The following is a 14,045-nucleotide window of genomic DNA, read 5'->3' on the forward strand; positions in this document are numbered from 1 at the left end:
AGGACACAAATGGCATAGAGATTTTATAACCCAATAAATCTTTTCCTGTTCCAATGCCAGGGCAAGTTTTTGCAAAGACAGAAAGTGTGAGGGATGTGACTCTTGATGCTTGGTCCATGTGAGAGCTTCCCTTGGCTCTAGGTCTGAGCACTTCACGCTAACCAAGAGCCTGGTGGTGATGTTGCTGTCAGCAAAGCTGAGTGTCAGCATTTATGCTCTCTTTTAAAAATTGCTGTCTTCTATTTAGGAATTTCCTCAGGGTGCCAAATATAGATTCAACACAAGAGAGAAAGCCCCATAAGCTCAAAGCTCAACCCCAAAAGCTGCTCTGTTGCTAAGGAATAAAAATAGATGTCACAAACAGGGTGCTGACGTGCCAAGTTGTGTCCCCATGACCGTGCAGCTGCGAGTGTGAAGGTCCCTGTCCAGTGGCAGCGCTGCCCAGGCTGCACACCTCATGTTGGCATCCGTGCCTATGAAGGACTGGCTGCTGCTTGCTTTAAGTAAGCAAGAGGAAGTAACTTTGTTTCCTAATCTTAGTCCCAAAGAGGTATAAACTTCAGAGGGCTGCTGCCAGGAGATAGTGGTAATACAGGAAAAAAAATATTTTAGTGTGTTTATATCTATACTACAGCAATGTCTGTACTGGAAGAGCCCTGAGAGACAGGAACATATTTTTGTACAAAAGCACCATTCTTTGGGAGATCTTGGGCTATGTCACAGAGTAGCTGGTCATTGATGACATCAGAAGGGCAAATATTGGTGCCACAGAAGCTGCAGTTGTGCCTTCACCTTCTCTCCAAATGCAAATCTTACTCTGCAGATCTCTGTAATAATTTATTAACCCATGTGGCTGGAGATGGGGAGTAGCTGAGCTGGGTGTAGAGGTGTGCAGAGGTGGAGACATGATTTATCTGGGCTGAAGAGTGGCTGTGGTCAGTGCCATCTTTTAATGTGTGTGTGCCTGCACATGCAATGCTTGGTTTTGTAGGGCCCTGCCTTCTTAGTCCTCAAGGTGCTGCTTGCTGCATCAGCTCTAAACAATAAATCTCCACGACCCTGGTTAAAATTATGTTTTCAGGTTTTGTACTTCTAGGTGAGCTGTTTGACTAATGTCCCTGCAGTAGGAGGAGGCCTAGAGCAGAAAGCTTCTGCTAGAGAGCTGCCTTTTTGTGTTTAAGGATTTGTTTTAGTGCCAAATTTACCCTATGCAGTTTCTTGAATTGCAACTGGTCCAAAGTTGAGATGAGGTTTTAACAGCGGATAGCTGCCCTAGCAGAGTAACTGTACATTTGCAGTGGTTTAGGGTAAATAAAACTTGCTGTAACCACCTGAAACTATAAGGGCAGCTGAAAATAGGCTGTGTGTTAGTGTGTGAGCTGAAATGAATACTGTTCCTTACCTTCTAAAGAGACCTGTGATATCCTTACAAAAATCTTACTTGAGAGCTATGGTATAATGTTACTGTTATTGAGATACTCAAGATAGTAAACATACTTCTTTACAAAATTAAATTCTGTAATCCAGGCTATAAATTCTAATTCTGCTGTCCCACCCTCAGGTTTTTTTCCCATCTGGACTGGGTCCCTCCTGCAGCTGTCTGGAGCAGGCAGGGTTGGAAGCCTTCCCTTTGGAAACATCTTCTTAAGCCAGTCCTGAAGCTACACCCAAGTCTCTATTGTTTCTACTTCTTCCCTCTCTGAACAATTTGTTTTCATGAAACATCTGCTGCTCTGGCAGATACCCACAGTTAAAGCTATACTGCAGTGTTTCTTTGCAGAAATGCAAAGGATATTCCCTGCCAGATCAGTCACTTGCCAGACAGGATGGTTGATCCCAGCTGAGGGGTTTCATCAGATGAGACCATTTTTAGAGAGGAGAACTTCTTAGAGGGCACGTACAATGCTTGAGCTGGTAGTGTAGTTCCATTAGGAAGCTGAAGCATTGTGTGCATGAGCATGCCTAGTACAGGTAAAATGTGCTTCCCACCTGGAAATAGGAGATGGTAATCTGAGTGCCACTGGGGCAATAATCAGTTTAGGAATAGGTCAGAATTTATCACCCCAAATTTGACTTCAGTGGCAGAGAAAGCCCCCTGGTTTGGGATTCCAAGCTCATCTTTGGAGGCAAAAGCCTGTAACATTCAACTGTATTTTATTCCTCCTATCCTATTGCTTCATGCTCAAAAATGCTGTCACTTCTAGATAAGAAACCTTCCCTTAGAAGGTGTTACAGAGCCAGAAATCCTTCTGAAATGAAAACCTGCTGTGGCAAAGTGCTGCCTGTCCTATTGTGGTGGCCCAGATGTGATGCACAGCTCACATGTGGCTCACATATGATGTTGCATGTGTGCTTGTGAAGAGGGAGCCTCCAGCTGAAACACAGTGTCACTTCTTTATTTCCTCGTGTGAGTTGAAAAATACCCACAACAAAGAAGTCTTTTGTCTTAACAATCCACCTCTGGAGTATTAGGTTGCCCTTCATTTAGGGGGCATGCCTGAAAGCTTTGCCTGGGAGTGACTGCCACCTTCCTGAGTCACCAGGAAGAAGCTGCCCCTGTAACCCAAATACAAATGGCAGGCTGAAGATGGGTTGCTTGAACTTTGCAAATTAATGCCCTGATAATTTTGTGCTTGTTCCTGGATAAAGTTTTTTTTAAGCAATTGTCTTGAGGAGGCTGCTTTACTGCACTTCAGGCTGTAGCAAAATGTACAAGAGGAGCTGGTTAGGGACTGAGCTCCTCTCAAGGAAGTGTTACTGTAGAATCCTAGAGTGGCTTGGGTTGGAAGGGACATTAAAGATCACCTGGTTCCATCTCCCCTGTTATGGGCAGGGAACCTTCCTCTAGATCAGATTATTCAGTGTCTCGTGCACTCGAACACTTCCAGGGATGGTTTTCCTGGGTCCCTTCCAACCCAAACTATTGTATAGATCTATGATTTTTGTCTTTATCTATCTCTTCCTCTGCTGCTGGTATTGCTAATTTATTGCTATGGTAATATTTAAATTGCATATTTATAATATATATAAAATATGTATCATGTATTTAAATGCATATTTCTTTATATGTTAAAAATGTATTTTTGAATATATTTAGACTTCAGGTATGATGTATCTGTCCTGAGCCAATAGCATTTTTTTTAGCTTTTTGATTGCTAATCCAGGACGCTGATCATTTGACACAGCCTGGCTTTCACCAGTGGCATGACATTGACATGCCATGGCAGAGGAGCATCATTCACCAGGCTGCATGGAGCCCACAGCCAAAGCTGTGAGGTACAAGGCACTGCCCAGACCTCAGGCACCTGAAAGTGCAATTAGCTGAGGTTTAATTACTTATTACTTCTAATAGGTTTGATGGTGAAATTATACAAGTCCCAGTAAATCACAGGCTTACTTAAGCAGAAGTGAAGAGATTGAAATAACAGCTTATTATTTCAATTAGAAAGCATTTTTGCTAAACAAAACCTTATTAGATTTTTTTTTTATTTTGTTCATACCACAGATTCTGACACAATGAAAACAAGATGGTCAACAGCATTAAGACATGTCATTGCAGTTAAAACTCAAGAAAATTTTCTTGGATAGTCTGTGTTATGAAAGTGTGTCTAAGGCACATATTCATATTTCACAATACATTTATGATTATGTCTACTGCTAAATGGTACAGTTACACTTGTGCTAATTTGGCACTTGCGACCTCATTTGAGTCATGATGTTCCTGTAAATACTTTATTGAAATTCTTTAGTTATGATAGCTTTTCTTGTATGTTCTCAAAAATGGTGGTGTCAAGCTGTCTGATCTTCCAAGTTTTTAGCAGAACCTTGTCACTCAGTTTCAAAACTTTTCCAATTACGATCATGACGCCACACAAACCCCTGCCAGCCCAGCAAACTAATGCATCTGGAGACTTCTTTGCTTTTTACGTGTTTGACATGCACAAGCCTTTGTTCTAAACCAAGGTTGTGTTTCTCCACTGGTTTTGCCTCCTTGTGAGGTGGGCAGCCTGCACTTCACTGCTTGGAGTAGCACTGTCCCCAGAAACCTCGTGGGAGACTCCTGGGGTTCAGCCTGATCCTGCACCTGGTTTCTAAACACACAAAATCTCAGCTAAGTTGCTGATGGGTTTCCCCATTTTAGTGGATCAGGTCTTGGTGTGGAGCTTTATTTCATCCAGAGAGCTGGACTCTGTAAGCTTTCTTGGCTTTTCCATGCAAGATATGTTTCACTTACCTCCTGGCTGTAGTTTAAAAAATAATTTTGTTGGTTTTTTTTTTCCCCTTTGGGAAGAGGCTGTTGTTTTTGAGTGGATGAAACAGCATTTTTTGGCTGGATTTCTGGCAATGGAGTTTTTTCCACACTTGGAAGTCAGCCTGTCTGCTGTGCTGGCTGTAAATGCTTCAACACACAAAAACATGTTGCTGCAGAGTGTACAGCTTGGTGGTCACAGGATGTGCTAAAATGCAGCCAAGACCAATGGAGTGTTGTTTTGAGCATGCAGTATTGTCCCCATCCCCAGGCATGTCTTAAAAGATGTTTATAAAAGCAAGTGTTAGTATTGCACCAACTTTTTGCAGCGAAAACCCAGATTCTGACAGTAAATGGTGTCAGGCTGTTCTCATGCTTCCAAAGATGGTGTGTGTCCTGGGGGTGCTGGTATGTGGTCTGGTCAGACACCATTGTGGCTGTGCATGTCAGCAGCTTTTTTGTTTAATCCTAAAGAAATTTTCTATTTATCATTTTGTAACACTACTGCATGTACCTCATTATTCTTACATAATGGAGAAATCTGATTAGTTTATCTGTGCAAGGAGAATTTTTATTATTAACAGTTCAATCCTCAGATGTGTGTGATGGAATATAACTTGCTGTCTGCATGTGATATTTAGCACTTCCATGGCTGTTCCTAATGCTGACGTGCAGCCATGTCAGAGTTAGGCAACTTTTCTCCAGGAAGTGAGAAAGTTAGATGGGGACACACTGCACCAGGCAAGCTGTGAGTTGCCTGATCTCTCACGAAGGGTCTTTGGTGGCACTGAGATCCCCCAGGAGGTGTCCAACCCAAACACATCTTTCTACCATACACCCAAAAAAGGATGAATGATGTGTGTTAATGCTGGTCTTGACACCAGTAGTAGCAAAGACCCCCAGAAGACTTCACTCTGAAGTGGATTGCCTGGACACAAAACCTTTTCACCATCAGGGGATGCCTGGCATGTGTGAAAATCCAAAGATTGTTCCTGAGTGTGAGATCTGTGACCTCTAGTGTTGAGCCAAGCAGGCAGATGGAGAGGGCAGTCTGCAGGCAGTTACCTCTGATGTCCAGCCCTGGGCTGGGGTAAGCCTGGGGTGTCTTAAGTGGGAGCACCACAGCAGAGCATCCTGTTCTCTGGAGCTCTGGCTCCAGGCTCTTCTTTGGGATGATATTGGTGCTGGATTTACCTTGCTTGTTCTGTGGGGAAGCAGCTGTAATTGCTGGCCACTGCCTTCCTCTGTAGTACCTGCACAAGCTCCTGGAAGTCAACTCATGTGTGAGCCATGACCTGAGCAAAGTAGTTCAGAGAGCTGCAAATTTTCCATGGTGGCAAAAGGGGTAAGGGGAAGGCCTGTATGCTCTGTATGGTCATTGATCCAAAACTCCTCAACTTCAGCTTTCCTTTTATTTATAGAAATAGCTCTGTGGCATAAAACATACATCTGATACATGACAACATGTACCTTCTCAACTTGCTTGGTTGCTGTAGGAGAAACATCCAGAGTGAAGCATTAAGGAGCATGAACCTCTCCATATAGCGCAGGGCTGAGGTTTTTGTAATCTGGAGTTTTTTTTCAGAAGCACTTATTTTAAAATGTGTCTAGACTTCTGAATAATCAGCAGCTCATCAGCCAATGTTGCTAGGTCTGCTGTGCATGGGGAAGGTCCATACCTACGTGCACTATGTGCATAGTTGCTTGGTGCCTCCTGGAAGTGTTGGATGGATTTATTGAGTGCTGTTGGGACCTTCTCCCTTCCTTGAAGAGGTATGTTTAGGATTACCAGGGCACAGACAACTGGATTTAGCTCACCTGCAATGGCAAGTGTGGAGGGAGGAGTTGAGAGATGTCAAGCTCTACAACCCCAAATACCTACAATAAATCTTTTTCATTTGATTTTGGAAAAGACATTCATGGAGTTTTAACGTTGCACCATGCCAAGAGCATGCATCCCATGTACTTGTGGTTTTGCCATCATCAGCACAGAGGCATGCATGAGCCAGACTTTCTTGGGAATTAAGTCCTTCTTAATTTTTCTAGTGTGAATAGAAGTGAAATCAAACCCTGTGGAGATGAGGAGTGAGGAAGGTAGGCAAGGAAGCAGAGGGAAATGCAGCCTGCTCATTTGCAGGGGGGCATGAGCTGGGCTCACCCTTGCTGAGTGCAGGAGCCTGCTTGGGTTGGCAGGTGCTTTGGTAATGAAAATATTTTATCCTGAGTTACGTAATGTAGCAGCATGTCCAGACCTGAATTCCCTGCAATTTTCTGGCCTGCAAGGAATAATTTTCTGCTTGAGATATTAGCCTTAGCTTTGAATTTTGTTGCTCGTATGGCGTATGCAATCAATGTAATATCTGTATACGTAACTGCTGCTGTTTGAACTTGAGATGTTTGGGTAAACTTATTTTTGTTTATAGCTGTTGGGTGATGAAGAACAGCAAATACTTGTTTATTAAGAACTATAAATACATCAGAACCTGTCCTGGCCTACTGGTTAGATCCAGCAGGTGAAAAGGCTGCAGATCTTTCTCTGTGCCTAATTGCAGCACTAGATTGTAAATAGGGTTTTGAGGTGGGATAGAAATGAGATGCGTTCTGGGCTTAAAATGGTTTTGGTCTTTATCTTTAAATGGGGGAAACCTTTGCAGCTGTGGATAGTTTGTTTTTCGTTCTGTTTTGTTTCTCATCCAGCTCCTTACTGGGTAGAAAACTGTCTGGATGGCTGAGCCCAGAGAGAGTTGGTGAATGCTGATACATCCAGCTGGCAGCTGGTTCCAAGTGGTGTTCCCAAGAGCTCAGTTTGGGGGACACTCCTGTTTAATGTCTTTATCAATGATCTGGAGAGAAGATCAAGGGCACCCTCAGTCAGGTGGTGGGTGGCAGTCAGGTGGGTCACATCAGGTGGAGTGGGAATGTTCATCTGCTGGATGCCAGGAAGGCTCTGCAGAGGGACCTGGACAGGCTGGATCTGAACCTCTGTATGAGTGAGGTTCTACAAGGCAAAGCTGGGTCCTGCACTTGGATCACAGCAACCCAGGCAGCATTACAGACTGGGGGCAGAGTGGCTGGGAAGCTGCCTGGTGGGAAAGGACCTGGGCATGCTGGTCAATAGCAGCTGAACATGAGCATGGGAAAAACAGCCCACTTCCCTTTTCAGGTGCCTCCATGGGAGCAGGAACTTGTTTGCACAAGCTTGGGTGAGACGAGGAGAGGTGAAAGTCCCTGGTCCCTGTGCTTGTGGTTTGGGTGGATCTTGCCAGTCTTTTGGTTGAATTGGAATTAATAACTGAATAATATCGAAAGCATTTGTTGCACTGTCTTGCTCAAGTAGAGAAACATTGAGGTTCTTGAGCATGTTCTGAGAAGGGCAGTGGAACTGATGAGAGGTCTGGAGCTCAAGTCTGATGAGGAGTGGCTGAGGGAGCTGGGGGTGTTTAGCCTGGAGAAAAGGAGACTCAGGGGGACCTTCTCATTCTACAACTGCCTGGAAGGAGGTTGTAGTGAAGTAGGGGTGGGTGTCCTCTCTCATGTGAAATGCACTAGGATGAGAGGAAGCATCATCTTGCATCAGGGGAGAATTAGATTTGGATTAGGAAAATTTTCTTCACTAAAAGGGTGATGAAGCACTGAAACAGACTGCCCAGGGAAGTGGTGGAGTCACCATCCCTGGAAGTGTTTGAAAAACATGCAGATGTGTCAGTTAGGGAAATGCTTTAGTGGTGGACTTGGCAATGTTGAACTTGATGGTCTTAAAGGTCTTTTCCAACCTTAATGATTCTATGAATCTGTTAAAACTAAGTCTAAAAAATGTCCTGCTGTCCTTCAGCTGCATTCCCACTGATGGATCACCTCTCCAGGTAGAATCAAAGCCCTGCTTCGATTTATCCCTCCTGGCCTCTTGATCTGCCCAGATGTGGGGTCGCATGATGGAGTGAAGCAGAGCAGCAACACAAATGAAATAAAAGCCCACAAAATTGGTCCTGTGTGAGGCTGGCAGGAACAGCCCACGGAGGCTGGTTGGGATGCCAGCTGCATAAACTGCCTTGGGGAAGAACAGCTGTGAAACCAAATTTTCTGCCCTACTGCCAGCCTTGCACTCCCTTCCTGCTTCATGTCATGACATGTCACTGTGCTGTAGTGTTTGTGATGTAAATGAGTGTGGTGAGGGGTGGCTGAGGCATGGACTGGCATCCCATCTCCTGCCCTTGCTGCAGGGTCTTGTCTCCTCCAGAGGGTGGGACAGGCAGCTGCATCCCGAACACCTGAAACCACTGCAGGGATGCGAGGCAGAGCCTTGCACCTACAAGCACAAGGAAAGAGAGGGGAAGAGAAAACCCAAACCCACACCAAAAAACTCGAGAAAACAAAAACAAATAGAGAGGTTGTGCTCTGTGTTTGTTTTGGGTTTTTTTTTTAAGCATATAATGCAATGTGCTGTCTTGCTGAAATGCACATTCCCCAGCTGTGGTAAGTGGGGTAGAGGGTGAGACACATCTTCTGTGGGGAGAGGGGAGGGTGTTGTGAGCCTGAGTCAGCAGCAAAGGTCACTTGGCTGCAAGGCTTGGTGTGCAGGAGGAGAGGATTTCACAACGTGGCCAGTGCAGTGTTTGTGTGTCCAGCACTGGCAGCGTGTGCACTCGGAGGGAGGAGCACCAGCTGGGGTGATGGGGCAGCGATGGCAGCTCCACCTGCCCACTCTGCTTCACAAGCACTGCTCACTCTTCCTTGCTGCTTCCTTTGCTTTCTCCTTCCCATGCCCTGACTTCTTGTATCTCTTCAGTTCTGGCATTTAATCTCATCATTGCATGATTTGTTTTATGGTCTTGGCTCGTCTTTCAGTTCCTGTTTGGGGTCGTTATCACATATGATTAGTCCTTGAGCCTAATGAAGGGGATCAGACATAACTCTAGGGTATGTCTGAGACATTTAGCATTTCTGACCTCAAAGATCTGCAAAGAAAGTTTATTTTTAAGCTTCCTAGGAAGATAAATTTGAATTTTGGATTGTTTAGGGTGCATGTAATGGAACTGAAATCTCTCTGGGTGGAACATACCCTCTGGGGTATGAAGAATCTCAGGAATAATTATGCAGTGCTGCGTGAGTATCATTAGTCTTGAAATAGACTTTTGGTGGATGATCACATTTTTCTACATGGCAGTAACTAGTGTGAAACCTTATGTTAACATTTAGTCTTCATTTAAGAGCACTGTCAATGTGTGTTTAATACTGCTTTTGTTATCCAGTCCCACCCTGGGAAGGCCAGTCACAGAGATATGAAACAATTACACAAAGTATATACCCCAGAAAATAAAAAAGGACACATTTTTTTTGGCTGTTTTTTAAGGTCCCACTCTTTCGGTCTACTAAGAGAGGAAGGACTTGTGTGCTGGAGCAAGGTGAAGTCAGAGCATCCTCAGGACACCTCCAGCTGCTACTGTTTGGTGACACTGTGCTGCACTGTGTCCCTGACCCTGGTGAAGCAACGTCTATGCAGTGACTCAGCTGTGTTCCTACCAACCATCTGCTGATGTGATGCAGCTCATTAGTCACTAATTGGTGTGGTTTACCCTTTTTTTAGGCTGTTGGAAAGGTCAAGGGCCACATAGATGTGAAGCAGCTGAGTCAGTCTTCTACCTCTTTTGTCCTCAGGTCCATCAGATTCTTAGTTGGAGAGCTGCTCAATGTTCTCTGCCAGGCAGAAACAGACAGCTTTATCTTGTACTCTCTGATTGTTTGACTATAAGCCTGTCACAGCTGTTTGGTGGGACTGGTGTCTGTAGCTGGAGCCTTCTGGTGTGTGTCACAATGAACCCTCCAAAGGAAGGACTTTTGGAGGCAGTGGGAGACAGGATCCTGACTTTGGGCTGAGTGTGAGAAGCTGGTTTCACCCAGCCTGCACTTCCTCCCTTCATCAGCTCTGTAAAATTCCTCTGAGCAATCTGGGGATTTACTGAGGATAGCACTTCTGTAATACATTTTCCCCCACCCTTCCCCACCAATCTGCCCCATGCTTCTGCTACACTTACCATCCTTGACTCTATCACCTCATTCTATACCTGTACTGGTGGGTTAGGTACTGGTGTTTCGGTTTTGCCTTACATGGTATCTGAACTGATGTTATGTAAATCTGTCTCTTTTCTGATTATGTTGGGGGCAGATCTTTGATACTGTGTGTAATACCTCAATCCTCCTGGACATATCTAGATTTGGACACTGTCCTTTGCTTCCTTGTCTCTGGGCTTTTCATTCTTCCTAAAGTCTCCAGCCAAATCTCTTCTGGCTGTTGTTGCTTTCCTGGGAGGTTACAGACTACTTTTCTGGGCCCAGTGTTGGCAGCATCCATGGGAGCACTCGAGATGGAGCTGTGGATGCTCATCCCTCATGACTTGCTCAGCTGCAGCAAATGCATTTGTCAGCAGCTCAGCTCTGCATTTGTCTGTTTGGACCTCCCCATGCTGTGAGTGGCATAGGAAGCCGTGTGGATCTTCCCCCATGAGGCAATCCTGCCCATCTCCTGTGACATTGCTGAAATACCAGTCTCTGCATCCTGCTGAGGAGCTTGGATTTGGGACATGGAGTGTGGTGGATAATTCCTAAGCTTCTCTCTGTTCACTTCCCATTTGAGCAATCTAAAGATTCCTCACAAAACTAAAGAAAATTATCAGAGCAGCAATAATCCTTATAGCATCTATTATTTCTTCTCTTCTAAAAACCTCTCATACTTCAGCTAAAGTGTTACTTCACTTTTCACTACATTTTTAGCACATGAGCTCTTTCTGTTTTTAAGGCAAGCACCGCTGTTCTTGTTTTAAAATGAAGTCCCCTACCTGTTCTGGCCTCATGTGTTCCCAAGCCCTGCTCTGTGTGCACCCAGTGTGCTCCTGGAGGAGCTCATGGTAGGGTTTGGGATATTTCCCTAACAGGAGTCAATTACATGATCCCCCTCAGACAATGTGATGAAGTCCATGCTGTCCTTTGGAGCTGATGTAGTTAAAAGTAAAACAAACATTTGGGAACACCTAGGAACCAGTGTCTCAGGTTTGTGGAGCGCTGCTTGGAAAGCTGAAACCAGCATCCCTAACCTGTGGGCAGCCAGGTGAGACTGTATGAGAACCAAAATGGAGCCAAGGTTTCACAGCAGCTGACTTTGACTACGTGGATGCCCTGGCTCAGAGTGAAAAGCGTTCTTCTCCCTTATCAAGGATCCATGTGTGTGCCAAGAGACCTTTGTTCTGAATATTTGGAGTAATAAAGTTCAGCTGGGATAAAAGACCATGTCCCCACTGCCTTGCTTCACACAGCGTTGTGCTCTCTGTCTCTCTTGCAGCTGCGTAAATGAGTATGGAAGATTATGATTTCCTCTTCAAAATTGTTTTAATCGGCAACGCCGGGGTGGGGAAGACCTGCTTAGTCCGTCGCTTCACTCAGGTAAGGCTGGCTTGGGTTGTGGAATGTTGGGATGGGGACAGCACTGGCATGGGAGCGTGGAGCCTGCAGCTCTGCACTGAGGCTCTGCCAGCGTCACGGCTCCAGAACGTTTTGTTGCTCACACCCTTGGTGCACACATCACATACAGTGACATACTGGCACAAGCAGTGCATCTGTATCTAATGCTGCACCTGGCCCTTTTCTGGAGTTTGTGGTGGAGAAACCTCATTCCCCTCTGGAAAGTCCACTCTGAAAGCCACCGGGACAACTCCTCCTGTTTTGGTGGTGTTCTGGACCAGTTATAAGACCAACACGTCTCCCGGTCTCCTCCCCAACCTTTGATGCACAAAGTGCTCCCTGTTATTTGTCATTAGTAAATAAATAATCTGGGTCCTGAGCTGTCAGTCCAGTGTCCTTTTTTGTGTCAGAATAGCCTCTGTGATCCAGGGCAAGGGAAGCCTTTGCATGATGCATCATAAAGCACAAGTTGTGGGGTTTTGGATTTTCCACGAGGAATTGCCAGCGATTTTACCCTTCACTGTTAATTTTAGTTTTGAAGCTGTAGTGATTTTAGATGCTCTCCAAAAACACGTGGCAGCCAGTGGCAATAAAGCTAGTCATACCCAAAAGGTTTACAGCAGAAATCTTTGGCAACTTCTGCTGCTTGTTCTTTGGCAGCACAGCTGTAAGGGATGGATGTGCCCCAAAATCAACATGACTTGGTAGACCAGAAATCAAAAAACTCTCATTTCATTTGCTGCTGCTCCTTTCTGGTGGTGCTGCAATCAAATACCACCAGCATTGCAGTGTCCCTTGCCATTGCTGTGGCACTGCTGATGCCTGGCGCTGTGCTTCGCTCCTGAAATGCTGTCCAACAATGCAACCCCATTGCTGAGAGCTGCCAGAAATGCCTATTGGTGCTGTGGAGGGAAAAGGGAAGGTGTGAACTTGCAAAAGGTTGCAAATGCATCTCACACAGATGTTTACACACCTTCCAATGCATTGGGAAGTAGGATGGAAGGTCCTCCCCTGCTTCTTCCAACTATACAGAAGGGTTTTCCCCATCTCTTTTTTTCCTCCTTTTCTTTTCCTGTGTTCATACTTCTGATGTTAATTACTTCCTGCATAATTAGGGATGTATAAGGCAGGGAGAACACAACAGGGTTGAATTTATGGTAACCTTCATGCTGGGGAAATGTCACACTCTAAATGTGATGAAAGTAAGTGTCACAGGAGGGGAATATCAGATGAATAGTTTTGAAGATGGAAAAGGGTGAAGATTGGCACCTAGTGAGACTTTTGTCTTGTTGTAGAAATAAGTTTAATCAAACTCTTGTTTTCTTCCAGGGGCTTTTCCCACCAGGGCAAGGAGCCACGATTGGGGTTGACTTTATGATTAAAACTGTGGAGATAAATGGTGAAAAAGTAAAGGTAGGAGCCTGATGATTTAAAATCTAAATTAATGTGGCTGTACCATAGCTGAGATTTCTTGCTGCAGCCCTTCCTCTGCTGGAAGACACTCAAGGAAGGTCAGGGCTGTCTGGCATGGCTTGGGCAATGCAGGGTCTAACAATCTGTGTGCCCCTCTCCACCATTACTATCAGAATTGTAAAAGTGAACCTGCTGGAGACCTTTTGCAAGGGAGACCTTGCAAAACTGTTGTCCTTGCTCGGGAGACAGTGAGGTCATGCTTAGCTTGAGGAAGCCCAAAAAAGCATTTCAGTGCAGCCTCTGCTCTCTGTGTTTCTGGTAAGCAGAATTTTGTTGCATTCCCACTGGGATGTGCTTGAGGAAGGTCTTCTCCTGTGAGCTCCCAAGATGGCCATTGGGGAGAACAGATGTCTGGACTTGTGTGGTTCTGCACAACAGAGGCTCACCTTCCACTTCTGCCAAGTTATGGATTTGGGAGAAGCAGAGCTCATCGCTTGTGTTTCACAAACAAAGGGCAAAGTTCTTCATATTTTTAGCTCTTTCACCCTCTAAAATAGGATGGAAGCCACTTCTGGGAAACTGTCCTTTTCCTGAGCTGACTCCCAAAATGAGCTTGAGTGTCACTTGGCAGAGAGATACTTTGCCTGGGCCAAAACAGACAAAGCATGAGATTGGTCTTCAATCTCATGCTTTAATGGGGTCCATGGTTGGGTTCCAGAGCTCAGAAGTGTTGGCTGCTATCACTTTGTTCATTACTAGAGGTTTCACTTGAGTTGCTGTGGTATCTGAGATGAGAAAAAAGTACTGTTATTTGAGCCTTTAATATCAAGGGGTCCATCGTCCCTGAGCTGCTCCTGGATTTACTCTGCCTGCATGAAATTCAGGGGCATCAAAGTGAAAACCAGCAGTTTTCCCCTTGCTGTCTTTATCA

At 45.1% G+C, this 14,045-nt stretch overlaps 1 protein-coding gene across 1 annotated transcript in view; it reads left to right on the forward strand.

Annotated features, from left to right (window-relative positions):
- Positions 1-14,045, forward strand: part of RAB30 (RAB30, member RAS oncogene family) — a 48,460-nt gene that overhangs the window by 19,981 nt on the left and 14,434 nt on the right. The window contains exons 2-3 of the mRNA XM_002187720.6: positions 11,583-11,683; positions 13,031-13,114. Coding sequence (XP_002187756.1) covers positions 11,591-11,683; positions 13,031-13,114 — 177 coding nt within the window. The 5' untranslated portion in view covers positions 11,583-11,590. The remainder of the gene's footprint in view (positions 1-11,582; positions 11,684-13,030; positions 13,115-14,045) is intronic.

Source organism: Taeniopygia guttata, chromosome 1, assembly GCF_048771995.1.
Source record: "Taeniopygia guttata chromosome 1, bTaeGut7.mat, whole genome shotgun sequence".
Lineage (NCBI taxonomy): Eukaryota > Metazoa > Chordata > Aves > Passeriformes > Estrildidae > Taeniopygia > Taeniopygia guttata.